This window comes from Archocentrus centrarchus, unplaced genomic scaffold, assembly GCF_007364275.1.
Source record: "Archocentrus centrarchus isolate MPI-CPG fArcCen1 unplaced genomic scaffold, fArcCen1 scaffold_52_ctg1, whole genome shotgun sequence".
NCBI classification, from domain to species: Eukaryota; Metazoa; Chordata; class Actinopteri; order Cichliformes; family Cichlidae; genus Archocentrus; species Archocentrus centrarchus.
Window position 1 is genome coordinate 1,105,056 of NW_022060274.1, and position 18,001 is coordinate 1,123,056.

The 18,001-nt window shown below is 42.3% G+C and overlaps 1 protein-coding gene across 1 annotated transcript in view; it reads right to left on the minus strand.

The window, feature by feature from the left end:
• The window catches only part of braf (B-Raf proto-oncogene, serine/threonine kinase), a 43,430-nt gene that overhangs the window by 21,219 nt on the left and 4,210 nt on the right, over positions 1-18,001 (minus strand). Inside the window, exons 2-9 of the mRNA XM_030725275.1 lie at positions 12,124-12,225; positions 11,727-12,014; positions 8,342-8,445; positions 6,234-6,336; positions 5,977-6,125; positions 3,657-3,776; positions 3,268-3,427; positions 2,286-2,325 (exon numbers count right to left, since the gene is read on the minus strand). Coding sequence (XP_030581135.1) covers positions 2,286-2,325; positions 3,268-3,427; positions 3,657-3,776; positions 5,977-6,125; positions 6,234-6,336; positions 8,342-8,445; positions 11,727-12,014; positions 12,124-12,225 — 1,066 coding nt within the window. The remainder of the gene's footprint in view (positions 1-2,285; positions 2,326-3,267; positions 3,428-3,656; positions 3,777-5,976; positions 6,126-6,233; positions 6,337-8,341; positions 8,446-11,726; positions 12,015-12,123; positions 12,226-18,001) is intronic.

Here is an 18,001-nt window from a genome sequence, read left to right on the forward strand (position 1 = left end):
CAACCACAAAACTGAATAAAATCAGAATAAATACTGAGAATGAATCTTAACGTCTGTTTCTATCAACGTCATTATTAAATTACAATCCTCCTCCCAAAATGTAAAAATAGAAGCAAGACAACAAAAATCAAATGTAAAACTAATCTGAAAATGTGAAATAATTAGAATATGAAAAGACTGTGCTTATCTTAATGTAAAAGCTTGCTAACGAGTTGTTGCAGTGAACAGGACACGTTTTACTCTTTTTAGCCGATGACTGAACATGAGAGCACAGAAACCACTGAGCAGGCGGTGTGTGTGTGTGTGTGTGTGTGTGTGTGTGTGAGATACTGTGCTGTGAGCTGTGTGGTTCAAAGAGCATGTGACAACATAAAGGAGAAAGTGAAGGCTGAGGTGGAGATGTTGGTGGGGTGTGTGTGTGTGTGTGTGTGTGTGTGTGTGTGTGTGTGTGTGTGTGTGTGTGTGAATGGAAGAACAACACAGGAACACACAGAGGCCTAACTACCTCGGAAAACAGGCTCGGGCTCAAAATCAAACACTATGTCATTGGGATAGGAGTATAGGAGGGGGCTTGAGGTCCGTGTTCGGTGCTTCCTCAAGCAGCAGGCGGGGTGGGTCGGGGGGGCTGCAGGGCAAAGAGAGACAGACAGACCATCACTGCTACTCACCACGCCCCTCTCTGACTAACTAGGCTCTAACTATGGCTACACAGTCAGAGCTACATTCAGCTGTCAGTCTTCAGAGGCCTGTGCTACGAAGCAGGTGAGCTCAGGGTTGACCCGGGTGTTCAATATCAAACTGATCCACTGTTTACCAGGGTATATTGCCACTGTAACTTTTACTGTCAATGTTCTGGATTAGAGATCAATAGGTATGAAATCACCACCTACTGACCAATGAGCCCCACCACCATTCCTGGAAGAAGCCTTGGACCTGTGTGCTCGGACAGCAGCAGGCTCCAAAGTTTTCCAGCGGTGTTGAAGGTGTTTGTGTTTCCCCGATCGGCACCAGGAACAAATATAGATTCTTAGATGCAACTTTATATTTGGATTTTTTTATTTCCTGTTAACAACAATTTCACATCAATTGATATACGATTCTAAAACAGGGTACCCGTTTGTACTTCACACGTTAGCCGAGTCTGAAGCTACGTTTTTATATTTATTCTTCCCGCTCAGAGCCCACCGAGGCTGCAGCAGAAAGAATAAAAACTAAACATGTAAACACTAATTTAATGGAATACTGGGTTATAATCCTGCAGACTGTGCCTTGTGTTAATGACAGTGTTGTGTTAGTGGAGTCTTTTGACTTACACAGTCAGCATTTATGTCGGCTCTCTTTTCTCACTTCAAATAGGCTAAACTTTATTATAATAGTAGCTGTTTTCAGGTCTTACTGACCTCAGTGTGTAAAGCACACACACATTCATACAATACTAAACTTTGTCTGCAGCTGCTGTGTTCCTTTCAGTCTGTATTATGTGTGTAACATCTTCATATGTTTTCAGAGTACAGTTTCATCTTCCCTTGTCTTTCTTTATCCCTCATCTGTGTTCATTTGTGATGCTCATTTGCTGCCGACACCACCCCGTTCATATCGAGGCGCAGGTGAAACACGGGATAACTTATCAGCTTTGTGTGACTGCTTATTATGACTGCCAATGATACAGGAAGTCAATCCAGAGAAGAACGGGAATGCTGAACTCACTTCGTAGTACAGGGCCCTGATCTCACACAGTAAGGTTTGAGGTGAGACTGGATTTGGCTTTTTTACTGCACTTTGTAGTCAGGCAATAACTGAACACTGTTCCTCAGATTAGATTCAGGGCCTAAAACTGCCACACAGCACTGAATGGAAAACACATTAATGAATCTGTACGTCACAGATATCGACACTGTGTATTTTATTGCAGATCCAGATTAAACTGGAAACCAGTGATGCTTTGGTGCAAAGTTTGTTCGTTCCACAATCCATTAATCTGTAATCATGACTACCATATGGACTTTTAATTTATCTCTATAGGATTTTATTGTCACCAAACGTGTGATGAAGCTGCAAAATTTATTAGTTACATACGAGGAAGAGCTCGGCCTGGAGGAGCACTGAGACTGCTCATCGCTGAAAACCCTGACCAACAAATCTTGCAGGACTAAACACACACACACACACACACACACACACACACGCACACACACACACACGCACACACACGCACACACGCACACACGAGCACAGAGATGTGCGATGATGGGGAATTAGCTGAGTGTGAAGTCTTTGATCTTTACCTCCATCTGATCGTGGCAAACCCTGATCTCGGATCAGGTCCTGAAACAAAAGAAGAAAGAAAAACATGAGCACCGCGCCATCATCGTTGCAGCCACATCGCTACACAGGATGAACACACCACATAAATAGATGAGGATTTGCAAACTGATGGTATTTGTATGAATCCATATCATAGAAATCCAGAACCTGAAAACTGATCCTTGAAACGTTCAGCAAATGAGAACTAAAACACTACTATTAATAATAGAGAAAGTAAATAATAAAGAATAAACAACATGACAAAGCAAAATGGTGTTATTGCACGTTTGTCTAGCAGAGTAGCTCCAATCACAGCGGTGCAGATGGTGGTGTGTATTCTTTCCCCTTAACGCTAACAGAGTCTGGATGATTTGGTACTTGTGCTTGTAGGGATTTAAAATACAGTATCTATTACTTAACAGATATATTAAAGATAATTTTATGTCAGGACTACTTGTAGTTGTGTTTCTTTTGGTGATTGAGAGGTAGTGATCACCTAGCCCACCAAACAGAAACAGGACTGCATCATTGTGAGAATCTGGAGGGCCAAATGTAGAGACTGGGATTTGGCCTTAGTGGGCAGAAGCTGCCAACAAATCAGCTGGTATTAAAGAAAACATGGAGTAAAGGTCTAGTGAGAATGTCAGCAGGCTCGGCGATGCCAGCTTCCACCCTGAGTGACATACAAACATAACACATGCTGAATGTTATAAATGTTATACTACAAAACTGAGATTAATGAAACCTTTGGAGGCTGTAAAAGGCTACAGAGTGCTAGCCAGCACTCTACCACTGGAGCTGATAAGCTATCTCCCAGCAACACACACACACACACACACACACACACACACACACACACACACACACACACACACACACACACACACACACACACACACACTATCTCAGCTTCTGTTTCTATACATATGCCCATAATAAAAACAGTCAGCCCAGCAGACTCACATCGATGTTGACAGGCTCAATGGTGTTGATGTGGACATTGGGGGCAGAGGATGAACGGTCCCTCTGGCCAAACTGGTTGCGGTGGTCCTCCTCGTTGGGCCGGAAACTGGGCGGGATGGGTATGGACTTGGACGGTGACACAGTGGTGTGGCATATAGAGCTTGAGAGACAATGTCTGTTAGTAAAAAGAAGCTGGAAACAGTTTTTTAAGACTTGAATCAGATACTTTTTATGCACATTTCGTTTGTAACTTACAAAAAAACCCAACAACCAAATAAAAAAACACACATATTAGCTTCAAACTCCATACTCTAACTGTTCTGCTGAGGCAGCAGAAAGAAGCACATTAGGAGAAAATCATCTCTTCCTTTTCAGGCCCGAGGACTCACCCCATGGAGTCGGATGGGGGAAGTGATGGACAGGCTTCAGACACAGGCGTGGTTCCCTCCGAGGAGACCTCCTCCTGGGTGAATGGATGATGCTCGAAGAACTTTGACACTAGCAGCAAGCTGCAGAATGCGCATTAAGATAAAAAAAGGATCATTCTAATTCAGCCCTTCTCAGCAGAGCTACAAACAGATATAAGCTTAAACCGATCAAACTAGTGCTGACACAACTGCCACTGCTCTGCATTTTCAACTTGTTTTGTTAACCGTTATACACGTCTGTCATTTCTTTCCATAGTTTTGATGTCATAAATGAACATTTTTGGCACATGATTGTGGATCTTTTTTACCACCAATTCATGACGGGGCTATAAGACACAAAAGTGTGAGTAAAGGCTGCATCAAATATGAAAATAACTGAAGCTGTCCTGATCCTTGCTTGCCTGTGGCAGCTGCGATGTTTGGGGTTAGGGTCTTCTATCGGATACTTAAGTAACTGTACTGTTCTGTATGTACGAAAAACTGTCACAAAATGTTTTTAGTGTGTGTTCAAGAATGGGACTCTATAGGATGCCTCAGTGTTTTAGTTTTGTACTTCCACTAGGCCACAGGGTTTTTTTTGTGTATCTGTCCCAGTTTATGTAAGAAAGACCAGTTAAAATTTCAGGCTTTTATTTGTAAATGTTTTTGAGATGGGTTTAACTTGAACAGGATGCATCTATGGTGTGAATCTGAACATCGTTCTCGAGTTATGGCCAGTGTTAAAGTCTGTGTGGAACAGGATCATTTGAGACAGAATGACCTGATGATGATACACAGATGGGGGATTGTCAGCACCTCATGCAAATAATCAACAGATCGGGGACCTGCTGTATCCCTCAGAACTGTCACAGGCACTGTCTCATCACCATCAGCCAAGGAAACAATTCCTCCCATCAGGATCGGAGAACAGACTTCCAAATCTACAGTTTCAGGTTCAGATGTGCAAAGAACAGCGCAGCAGCTTTTGGAGCTGTGCTCTGTTTACTCAACAAAAACAGTTAATGATTGGATGGCCATGTTTCTTGCAATATGCACTGAGAGACTCCACTTTATCAGCTTGTTTCTAATTCCCATTGGATTTAGGAGGGCGAAAACTGGGAGAATTGCACTATGACGTCTGAGGCTGTTTCTCAAAAGAGTTTCAGTAAGAACATACTCGTCAGGTAGTGCACCTGTTTGGTTATTTCCTCCAGACAACAATTTTTAAATTCCTCCATGATTACTAAATCACGCAGCTGCTCCAATGTCTTCATTTCCAGAGCCAAACACCAGAGATCCAAAAGTACCTCTTTCTGATGTCTGAACTCAACATGGCTCTGGCCGTACATTTTCTTATAACAGTCTTTTGACAATAAGCCTCAGGCACCAATTTGTATGCTGTAAGGACCACAACCTTCACCTTTTCATGATCCAGGCTCAGCTCAGGTGAAAGAGAAGCTAAACACTCATGCACATCTTTGTCAGAGAACAAGTTCTCTTTCTCTGGGCTCTAACCACACATTTCAACTTCTACCTCCAACCCTGGAGCTCAGCAGTATATTTTCCTTTAGAAATGTAAACAGGGTCAAACAGTTCAATCTTCTTTGCTTTCTTCAGCTTCAAATGGGTCTCCAAATAAACTGCTGAATTTACATCAACTCAGCTGAATCCCAAATCACTGAAAAGTGACAAGTGGAGAAAACAATCGAACTCAAAGTAGAAGTAACACACACCCGGCCACTTCACTGGTGCAACAATAGGCTACAATGAAAGCTAAGAGTGGATCATAGAGACAAGGTCAAGAACACCCAGGCTTCTTCCCTAAACTAATATTAATAAGCTAAACTAAGAGACCCAAAACTGAAAACAGGTCTGCTGGAACCTCCTGATTCAACTAAGAAACAAAACTGCAAAAGCAGCAGCAGAGCAATAACGCCTGTGCTGTCGGAGGTGAGGGGCAGAGACAGAGATGCCAACCATCCACGCTCCACCTTCTCTGGCTTCATATGAGTGCAGGTGAGCCTCCTGCAGCTAATCAGCATTAGGAATGAATCAGAGAGGAGAGAGCAGGTTAATAAGGATGACTGAAAGCCCACAGCAGGCTGACAGATGTGCCGCACGTAACAGCGTGCCTTCCATAACTAGAAAGTAACCGGAGGTTCTCGGTTCCATGAGCAGAGGAAATGGATCAATTCAATAATAACTAAAGCCTGTTGTACCATAACAACATAATAATGTACAGAAAAGCAGCTTAAATCTCAAACTGGTCACAGTAGTATGTTACTTCCTGCGTCACACTTACTCTAGCTGGTCGTAGTTGACGCACATGAGAGGAACCTCAGTGCTGCAACGCTGGTGGAACTTGTAGCCACAGGTCTGACAGCGGAAACCCTGGAACAACAACTTTCTGCAGAAGTCACAGAAGGCCAGCGTGAAGAAGGTCTTCCTCACCTGTTCATCAAACACACACGGGGAAAACAAAGTCAGCCCAAGTGGCAGAACGTGGCATTCATCATTTCTCTTGTCAGTCACTGTCATTTTTTTTTTAACAATACTTACAAAGTTGTGTGTGGTGAGTGGCACATTTTCCAAAACTTCTACATGCAGCTCCTCCCCTGTCAGCCACGAGATGTCTGTGTCCCAGCCAATAGGCTTCTTCTCTCTGAAACAGGAAGTGGGGCGTATTGGAAACTGTCTGCACCTCAGCCTGTTGTTGGTTTAGCCTCCACACCAAGCGCGGTGCAGAACTAACCATGGCGGTTTCCACCAGAAAACCCACACATCCTACTGCTCCACATTCACAGTCACAGCAGGACTTTACTGTGGCACATTTATACTGCAGCCAACAATTCTGTGCACACACTTTAATACAAGACTGCCTGCATCAAAAATACATGACCATATGGCAGTAATACAGCTGTAAACCTATTGGAAGTTCATCTGAAGCTCTGATTGGTCATTGATCTTCCAGTAGCATGAGATCCATGGTTTACAAACTTGCTTTATGTATTCAGAATGTAACATATGTGTCCATCTCTCTGACCGCTGTTGCTGCCATGTTCTTTTTAGAGACTTTCTCCTGGAAGCTCTTCCAAACATGCCATCCTAGTTCAGTCTTTTTCTAACTCTCATGAACTTTAACTTTTAACTTGCCATCTGAGATGCAGTCTGAGGTGCAGCTCTTGGGGTTTTTGCAGTTTCACTGAGCGTTGCACATTCTGACCTTGGGGTCAATTTGGAGGAACGCCCACTTCTTGGAACATTGTTGCATTGTATTGAGCACTTGACTGCTCCAGAGCTGCAAACTGCCCAGACCTCTGGTTTTACAGAGGTGCTCACACTTGCTGATGATCAATTAATCAAGTACATTTGATTAGCAGCACCTGGCTGCAGGTTACCCATAGAAACAGTAGGATGTAGTTAGTTTTTCACAGGACTGTGCAGAAAACTTTTTTCACAACTGTACATTTCACAACTGTTATCATACTCATTTTCATTATTATCGTTATCATGTCAGCAGAGAAAGGACTGAGAGTGTTTTCGGTTAAACTTGTGTGTCAGACTGTCAGTGCAGCCGCACGTTACATCCATCAGTCCAGACTTATATCTGCACTGAAGAAGCAAATGTAAAATGATCATAACAATGCCACAGTGAAGTTGGCCTTTTGAACAGAAAATATAATAACTTCATCATTTTGACCTATAAGACATTTGTGTGAATTCAGATATTATAGCAGTAATTTAATCATTGAGGTGTGACATCTTAAGTCACAGAATCTCCCAAAAAAATCTAAATCAGAGCTTCCAAATAAACTCTTTTGGCCAACGTTGAACAAGTTCACTGATCATCAGAACACTACATTTACAAGAATGGGATGGAGGAACAGACATCTGCACTGTGCCAACAGGGAGGCATCAATGAACTTTTAAATATTACTGTTGACTGCATTTCAGATAAAAGCTGCAATTTTTATTAATGAAATGTTCATGTTTTCTTCTTCTAATCTTTCACAGTGTGGAACCCACTGTAAGACTACTTGCTCCCAAAGATAAATATTCCAATTCTTTATCTAACTGCTTAAAAGAACATTTTAGACCTGTGCGACTCAGGATATAAAAACAATTTCCTAAACTTTCTTAACTTAAAAAAATCCCTGCAGGGCTTTTAATAACTTGGTAAAGAGGAGCTCTTTCATGGGTGTGGTGCAGAAACAGAGCAGAGCAGCGCCTGTTTTCTCTCATCATTACCATAATAAATAGAGATGCAACAAAGATCTGCAGCTGATCAACTACACACACACACACACACACACACACACAGCTATCAGTGTGAAGATAACAATGAAGGCAAACAGCCTAAGAAATCACAACTGAATTAGAAAATTTGAAAGAAACCTCACATTGTGATTAAAATACTACTCACTGAATATGCTAATTAATACACATGTCTAAATGAGAAAAGGCCTCTTTGTATTTTATAGGTCTATAGGAAAAGAAGCTCAGTGGAGTCTGTGATCAGCACATCACTCGATGCAGTTTTCTTCTCGTCTTCCTCACACTTCCTTGCTGGCAGACGCCATCATGTGAGGAAGCGAGCAGACAGTAACATACAGCTGAAGCTTTAGAAGTCTGATTAACCTGATATAGCATGTCTGTGAGACACCTACCCGTCCTGTATTCTGTAGACTGCACAGCACTCTGGAATGAGTCCTCGCATCATCAGGGCTTTCTTCAGGGAGTCTCTAACAGTCATCCCACAGCGTGCCGGGACCTGAAGGCAGCACAACACTACTCACTGAACTGACACAGAAATGAAATAACATGACCACATCAGGTTTGGTTGCTGGAACTTTCAGCTAGTAGCCACTGCTCATATTGAGATGGTTTCAGGTAGGCTGGTAGCACTGCTTTTGTCTGTGGCTTGCCATTACGGCGCTCCTAGAGTAAAAAGGTGTTCATTACATTCAGTCATTTCCCTGGGCCTGATCATCAACATTCAGAGAGCCAAAACACTGACGGTCCGACTGACATCGACATAAGCAGAGCTGCTGCAGCACCAACAGTCCAAAAACCTGAACTTAGGGCCCCATGGACCCGAACATGTTTTCTTCACTCTGACTCTATGGCTCAAGCTAATGGTGTCTTTATCAACTTTAATGTGCACAATGTTAAGCCCATTAAACCATGTCACACCTCTCTGCCGTCTATGAATGTATTTTAATGATAAATTTAAGTTTTCTGCAGATTTAGGCAGAAATACACCAGGGAGGCGTCTAATTATTTGCAAGCTGATTCCACAACTCAACACCAAGCCCAAAAATCAAACCAGAGTTATAAATCACTTTGATGGCAGGACCTAGGCATGCAGACTGCTTCTACAAACATTTGTGAAATAAAGGGTCCCTCAGGAGCTCGGTGAATTCCAGCAGGGTCAGTCCAACCTTCATGTGGCCTTCAGATCAGCTCAAGAACAGTGTGTAGAGAGCTTCATGAAAGAGTTTCCATGGCCGAGCAGCTGCATCCAAGCCTTACATCACCAGGCTCAATGCAGAGCGTCGGATGCAGTGGTGCAAAGCACGCCACCACTGGACTCTAGAGCAGTGGAGACGTGTTCTCTGGAGGGATGAATCACACTTCTCCATCTGCCAATCTGAGGGAGGAGTCTGGATTTGGTGGTTGCCAGGGGAACGGTACCTGTCTGACTGGGATTATGGTGTGGGGGTGTTCTTCAGGAGTTGGGCTCGGCCCCTTAGCTCCAGTGAAAGGAACTCTTAATGCTTCAGCATACAAAGACATTTGGGACAATTGATCTATGGGACCACTATATTCAACTAGCATGGAGGAAGCTTACAACAAAGGTATTTCATGCTTCACACTATGCAGTTTTTCTTTGTGCATCTGTAACAGCTCTCGACTTAAGCACAAGCTGTGGTCTGGTAAGTTGACATGCTGACACAATCCCCGTCAGTTTCTCTCGCTCACTCATGTTCATGTTCACTGTTACGCTTTTTGGAAAGCTTTTATTGTACTTACTGTACCGTAATAACTGTATTAATAATATTTAACATCACCTGCGTTAGGAAGTGCACTCATACTGAGAGCAGAAAGATAAGAAACTAGCATGACAGTAAACGACGGCAGTATGAAGTAACGACTCTTGCGCTGACCTGAAATTAGACTAGTACAAATAAACTGTGTGAGTAACATGTGAATGCACTGTTTCATTTTTCATTTTATTTATTTTGGTCCTGTTGTCTTTTCCTACTAGTAAATACCAATTCAGAAAATTTATCCTCTTGGTTACATTTTATTTTTCAAAATTAAGAATGCAATGTTTAAGCCTGATGTTTCCTTGAACCTAAAACAATGGTCTCATACAAGGTCTTGAATAATCAGGCCCCATCTTATCTCAAAGACCTCATAGTACCATATCACCCCAACAGAGCACTTCTCTCTCAGACTGCTGGCTTACTTGTGGTTCCTAGGATACTTAAGAGTAGAATGGGAGGCAGAGCCTTCAGCTTTAACTTACAATATAAAATGGTTTGAGTTGAGTGTTTGTTGTGATTTGGTGCTTCATAAATAAAATTTAATTGAATCCAAATTTCTTTCTCATAGTCAAGAATACAGAATTCATTTAACACTGACATCATACTGATCCATTCCATGGATAAAGTATGATTTCCTGACAACGTTGGGGCTCCTAATGAGACGACGGATGGTGTCCTGGAGGATCTCCTCCCACATCTGGACTAGGGCATCACTGAGCACCTGGGCAGTCTGAGGTTCAACCTGGTAGCATCGGATGGACCAATTTAGGCCAGGTGAGTGTGGGGCCAGTCAGTGGTATCAATTTCTTCATCCACCAGGAACTGCCTGCATGCCCTCACCACATGAGGCCGGGCACTGTCGTGCACCAGGAGGAACCCAGGACCCACTGTGCCAGCGGAGGGTCTCACAATTCAATTTTATTTATATTCACACCAAGTCACAACAAACAGTCACATCAAGGCACTTTATATTGTAAGGTTATATTACAGAGAAACCCCAACAGGCAAAACAACCCCCTATGAGCAGCACTTGGTGACAGTGGGACGGAAAAACTCCCTTTAAACAGGAAGAAACCTCCAGCAGAACCAGGCTCAGGGAGGGGGGGTCATCTGCTGAGAGGGGTGGGGGGGACAGGACAAAAGACACACTGTGGAAGAGAGACAGAGACTAATAATAACTAATGATTAAATACAGAGTGGAGTATAAACACAGTAAAAAGAGGTGAATGAAAAGAAACTCAGAGCATTATGAGAACTCCCCCCCAGCAGCCTAGGCCTATAGCAGCATAACTAAGGGAGGGTTCAGGGTCACCTGATAGAATAGAATGCCTTTATTGTCATTACACAGAACGTACAATGAGATTGGAGGGAACCAGGGAGCTTGATCATAAAGGAAAGTTTGAAGCCTAATCTTAAAAATAGAGAGGGTGTCTGTCTCCTGAATCCAAGCTGGGAGCTGGTTCCACAGAAGAGGCGCCTGAAAGCTGAAGGCTCTGCCTCCCATTCTACTCTTAAGTATCCGAGGAACCACAAGTCAGCCAGCAGTCTGAGAGTGAAGTGCTCTGTTGGGGCAACCGTGGGTTAAAATTGGCACCAGCCCCGGGGCAGCGGCTGGTAAGGGCCTATTACCACTGCTTGCGGCTATATTTTAAATCTTTATTATTTTACTGAACTAAGCCTTTATGGACCTTAAAGTCATGTGAAAAAGACAGAACACACTCCTTCAATTCTGAGGTTTTACATATGAAAAAAAAAATTCAAGTGGTCTTTACTAGGTTTAAGAATACATGACATATTACATGTCTCAAAATGGAGAAGCAGTTTGTAAAAAACAATACTGCCTGACTACATGAAAAAGACATTAAGAGGGTATATTAATTCTAAAGATATTTACTAGTGCAAATGAAAAAATGTGGCGTTGGTTTCTCCTGATCTTTGTCAATCAAAATTCCATGTTTTAAACATTCTCCACATACATCCTGAGAGAGGAGGTCACACATACCACTGTTCGCTGTTTATTGGGCAGGAAGACCCTGACGATGGGCTTCTGGGGGGAGCGAGGGTTGGCTCGGCTGGTGTCGGTGGGGGTCTGCAGGACAGCCAAAGTGTTTGGGGCTGATGGGAAAGTCTGAGGTCCTGCACCAACCCCACAACCTCCCATCTTGACTTCCAGAAGGGTTGGCATTGGAGAAGGAGAGCAGGAGAAGTCTGCACTGTTACCCATGGCCTCCAGCAGCTGCTGCTCCCTCTGTTGCAGAGCATCCAGCTTACTGGTGTACTCTTCATAGGCCTGGCAAGTAAGAAACACCAAAATACACTGACTCAACAGTGTCAACACCTCCAGTGACATTTACAAGGTTCGTTACAAGTTCGGTTTACTGAAGCCAAACCACGCTTACCTCTAGGTATATGGAGGGAGGATTGTGCTCACCACCAAACTTGTCCAGAAGAGCTTCTAAGTGTTCCTGTGTTAACTTTATCATCTGTTTGATGTTCCAGATCTGCAGGGAAATACACCAATATTGGGTTAACATAGGGCTCAGTATTTAATTGCAAGTCTAAAGAATGACTCCTTCCCCAGGAAGGGCAATCATATGCATTAGGTGCACAATATGCTCTTATTGCACTTACTGCATATGCTCATAAAATACCACGAACGCCGAAGGACGAGGACATCTCTGAATGTCCTCGTCGTCAAGAATGGTCAGAGAGACACAAATGCTGACAACTTTGGCACAACCAGTTAATAGATTTAGGCAATTATTCTTTTTGTACTTTGTATTTACTCATGTTATCTTTGATAATCAGAAACATGTGAGACAAATATGCAAAAAAAAGAAAAGAAATCAAGAAGTTCTTTATTCACAGCACTGTATGACCTGCAGTGTCAGAGGGTCATGGAAGTGTTAGCTTATGTATATATTACCAGAGTAATATATAAAATAATGAGCTGTAATGACATTTCTCCAGCCAGATATTCAGCCACCAAGTGGAGGCATGTTCCCTCCATTACAGCCCTTGTTAGGTCTCTCTTCTAATATTAATACAGAAATTCAAAATAACTTTAATATACACAAATTCTGAATAACTACAAGTTGTTTGTATTCATTTAAAACTTTTAAAATCTGTTTCCAAATCGGTCTCCATCTTACCCCATCCCTATCATCTAACACACAACCCTCTGCATCTCCTCCTTCACGACATCCTTCTCTGTGGTCTCCCTCTTAAATATTCAAATATTCTCGGCTGTAACGGTAAAAGTTCTCAGTCTGGTGCAGTGCCAACTGATCACCTGCTGGCTATAACCCTCTATAACTATCCAGAGCTGAGAGGCAGCCAGAAACCAGCAGCCTCAGTATGAAAAAAAATGAGTGACAAAGAGAAAAGGTGGATGTCCTGTTATGTGGTGAAGTTATAAACATATTGGACAACGATGTAAGTACATTTGTTTTGTTGTATAAATCTGTTGCTCCTGCTTTTGTGTGGTAGGTAAAGGTGGATGCACAGCCACTCATCTGTACTCTCCTTCCAGTAACAGAGCACTTTATTTTCAGTTATTTCAGTGAGAGAAGATCCTGGAAATTAATGCAGTTTGAGGGAAACTGTAAAGTTTAATCATGTCTTTTTATTATGAAAATGATATTTTGCATTGAAGTAAAGCTGATTTTGGCTTCCAGGTATAGGTCAAATCAAAATTAGCAAATTAGCAAAAATTGGCAGCAGCAGATCACACTTACAAAAATGAGAATTGGCCAAGAAAATTGTAATTTATATACCACATTAACAGCCTTTTGGGGAAGTAAACAGTTATACAGTGCGAATGGCTGGAGGTCTGAATATGAAAACACTGAGTTTTGTTGCTTAAATGCAATTAAAAAAAAGGGGAAACACATCACAGAGAACAACAAAATCAATCAAAAGTCTGAGCATGATAAAGCACGACTGTAAAGAAAACTGCAACATGTACTCCTGCACACATTCACATCCACCACACAGCCGACTTTTCCTAGAACATTTTATACTTCCTTTTCTCTCATTCGACATTAATACGGAATTTTGTCAGTGTGAATTGTAGTTAAGGAAAGAAACTTTGTGAGTTCACAGTGACCTTTACACACCAAAATCTAAACAGTTCGTTCAAAATTTCCCTGCCCTCAATATTATTTCACCTGTTTATTTTAATTGTCCTTCTTTGGAGATATTTATATGCAGACATCCAATATTTTCTTTAGATTAGGTCATTCCAAAGTGACATATTTTCTAATGTTAACACAATCTGTGCAGGTTTGTGGTTTGCATGTCCTCTTAGTTTATATTCATCCAGCAACTGCTTTGATTACACTTCATCCTGATGTAGTTCATCTATTACTTGGGTCTGTGTAAGTCATTTTCTTACACAATAGGTCTAGGTGTGTGGGTGGGTGAGGGAGCTGCTTGCATTTGTGTACTTGTAGTCTATGTTACGTAATGTTTTGTTTTATTTGTGTTTTGTGATTGTGGATTTATGTCTTCAGGACCCCCTCAAAAATGAGACGCTAAGAGGCTATCCTTCCATTAAATTCAATAAGTTCTATTTGCAGTGCATTTCCTGCAGTCAGACAATGAGAACTGTTTAACGACAACTACGTTGTTTCATCTGAACTCATTTATTTGACTAATTTGTTGTATTTATTATAATCATCAGGTGTTTGGTTACTATTTTCATAGTCATATATGAAAACAAAATTCTTGACAAAATTAACTGATTAATCATTAGTCTGATAATAGTAAAAATAATAAAGAATAATATAATAAATATTTTCTTTTTGATTTGTTTAATTGGGTTTCTTTCTACTTTTAGAACTTGTGTCAAAATCTGATGAAGTTTTAGATCATTTATGTAAAAAGACAGAAAATCTCAAAGGATTCATAAACTAAATTCCTAGAAAAGGATTTGCAAATCATGTATATAAACATATGCAAAGGAATAGTTTGTTTAAAGAACTGTAGTAAGCATTGAGAGAACGTCTCAGCACAGAAACATCACACATGGATAACTCACAGAGCACATGTGGAACACAGCACTTTTTTAATGCCTACACCTGTAGCACGTTTGTCACTGTATGAGTGACAGGCAAAACAAGACAGTGAGCTTTCATGTGGGACTGTGCTGTGTCCCCATCCAGCTTTTTCACCAAGCTCTGTAATAATCATCTGTAAACTGTTCAGCTGTTTTGGAAAGACGCCACTTTTTTTTATTTCCACATTATATTTTCATTTAAAAATAAAAATTGCATTCACTTTAATATGCATTGTTTATTTTATATTTATTATGGTGGCCACCTTAATGATAAAAATACACTGGATTAGTTTCAAACTCGTATTAAACTTGTCATTATTTTAATTGTGAGAAGAGACAACAAGGTGATGTTAACAGGCCTGAACAGGTGAAGTCGGGCAGGTGCACAGACAGACCCCTAGAACCTGTCCTTTGGCGCTGGATGAGAAAAGTGCCCTTTCTGTCAGAGCCCAATGTTTTTTTTCTTCATTCATCAATATTTACCCTCTCCGCCATCAATCAGCCCACCCCCACCCCCAACCAAGTGTTTTGATATCTGGTGGGAATTTATTTGAGTTCATGTGAGAATTTTGACTCTGATCTGAAGTCAGCTCTGCATGGGTGCACACGAGCACCCGCCTTGCCCCTCCCTAGCACTCATGCAGTGCTGAACGCCAGGCCAAACTGCTGCCACACTTCTCCTCTCGCCCGCAGCATCACAGACAGGTAACAGCGGTGTTTGTGCAACTCCTCACAGTGTTTGGTGCAAAGCACTTAACATTATAGCACCACTGAAAACATTATGTGGCTACTGGCCCAACGTTTCCTATAAATTAAAAAGGGTGGGGTGGGGTGGGGGGGTTAGGTGTCATGCATAACTCATAGCCTGTATGATTTGTACTCATGAGTCATGAAACAGTGATTTCAAAGCCTTGTCCAGCTGTTTAATGAAGGGGGAGGAGGACAAACTGCAGCTGACAGAATCTCACTTATTTTGATGTGAAAGCATGGCCACAAGTAGTTTTCAATTATTTATGCAATTTGATCACTTTAGTTATTTGATTAGATGTCCATTGATTGTATTAACAAAAATATATACAAGTTAAATATCCTACTTCTTTTTATTTTATGAATAATTTTGGCGATGGGTGCCCTTCTTTTTTTTTCTTTTTTTTTTGCTTGAGCACCTGTCCTCAAAAATGTCTGTGCACGCGCATGATCAAAATAATTGTTGACTAATCAAAAGATATTTGACAGATTAGTTGACAACCAAAATAATCGCTAGTTGCAGTCCTACTGTGTAACAGGGCCAAGGAAAAATCTACATACAGCAGAGCAGGGACTGGTAGACAAGTGGATCATGGATGGGACAGGAAAAACTGTTCAATGAAAGTAACCTTAAAAGTAAGAAAATGCTTAGAAAACTGAGGAGACAGTGCTGGATTTTTTTTTTTTTAAGTATAGAACAGAGACATGTACAGAATAGTGGTTGCAATTTTCAGGAATAAGGATGATGTGCAGAGCTGTACTACAGAGGGCTGAAGTTAATGAGCCATACCATGAAGATACAGGAAAGAGTTGTTAAAGCTAGGTTAAGAAGAGTGGTGAAGATCAATGAGCAGCCACATGGCTTCATGCTGAGAAAAAGCACTACAGATGGAGATGTATAGAGAAGGTCAAGAGTTGCAGTGTGTCTGTAGATCTAGGTCAGATCAGATCAGGTAGGAGTCTCCATAAACTATAATGTTTGTAAACTACACTGTACTGAAAGTATTCGCTCGTCTGCCTTCACACACATGAACCTGAGTAACATCCATTCTTAATCCACAGGCTTTAATATGATGTGGGCCCACCCTCTGCAGCTATAACAGCTTCAACTCTTCTGGGAAGTATTTCCACAGGTTTAGGAGTGTTTATGGAAATTTCTGACCATTCTTCCAGAAGCACATCTGTGAGGTCAGACACTGATGTTGGAGAGAAGCCCTGGCTCACAGTCTCCGCTCTAATCCATCCCAGAGGTGTTCTATCAGGCTGAGGTCAGGACTCTGTGCAGGCCAGTCAAGTTCTTCCACACCAAACTGGTTCATCCATGTCTTTATGGAGCTGCTTTGTGCACTGGTGTGCAGTCATGTTGGAACAGGAAGGGGCCATCCCCAAACTGTTCCCACAGAGTTGGGAGCATCAGATTGTCCCAAATGTCTTGGTATGCTGAAGCATTAAGAGTTCCTTTCACTGGAACTAAGGGGCCAAGCCCAACTCCTGAAAAACACCCCCACACCATAACCCCAGTCAGAGAAATACTGTTCCCCTGGCAACCACCAAACCCAGACTCCTCCATCAGATTGGCAGATGGAGAAGTGTGATTCATCCCTCCAGAGAAGACGTCTGTACTGCTCTAGAGTCCAGTGGTGGCGTGCTTTACACCACTGCATCCGACACTTTGCACTGAGCCCGGTGATGTAAGGCTTGGATGCAGCTGCATGATGATGATAGTAAACTGGCATTAGCTATGTTAGCTTGCCTTTATCTCATCCATTGTTGTGTTGTGTTTTGAGTTGCACACAAATTACGTCAAGAGACTACTGCCCGCACTGCTATATCGACTTCACCCACATTGAGGTGATACTCAATTGCAATAAAACAAAGCAAGACTATGGCGAGTAGTGCCGAGTTGACCCGCACTGAGTAGGTACTAATGAAAATGCCGCATTACAGCTCTGCTGCAGACCTATTACAATCCTGCACTGCTGCAGCCCTGTTACAACCCTGCTGTAGCACTGTTACAGCCCTGCTGCAGTCCTGTTACAACCCTGCTGTAGCACTGTTACAGCCCTGCTGCAGTCCTGTTACAGCCCTGCTGCAGTCCTGTTACAACCCTGCTGCAGTACTGTGACAACCCAGCTACAATCCTGTTACAACCCTGCTACAGCCCTTTTACAGCCCTGATGCAGTCCTGTTACAGTCCTGCTACAGTCCTGCTACAACCCTGCTGCAGCCCTGCTACAACCCTGCTGCAGCCCTGCTACAGCCCTGCTGCAGCCCAGTTGCAGCACTGTAACAACCCTGCTACAGCCCTTTTACAGCCCTGCTGCAGTACTGTTACAACCCTGCTGCAGTCCTGTTACAGTCCTGCTACAACTCTGCTGCAGTCCTGTTACAGCCCTGCTGCAGCCCTGTTACAGCCCTGTTACAACACTGCTGCAGCACTGTTACAACCCTGGTGCAGCACTGTTACAACC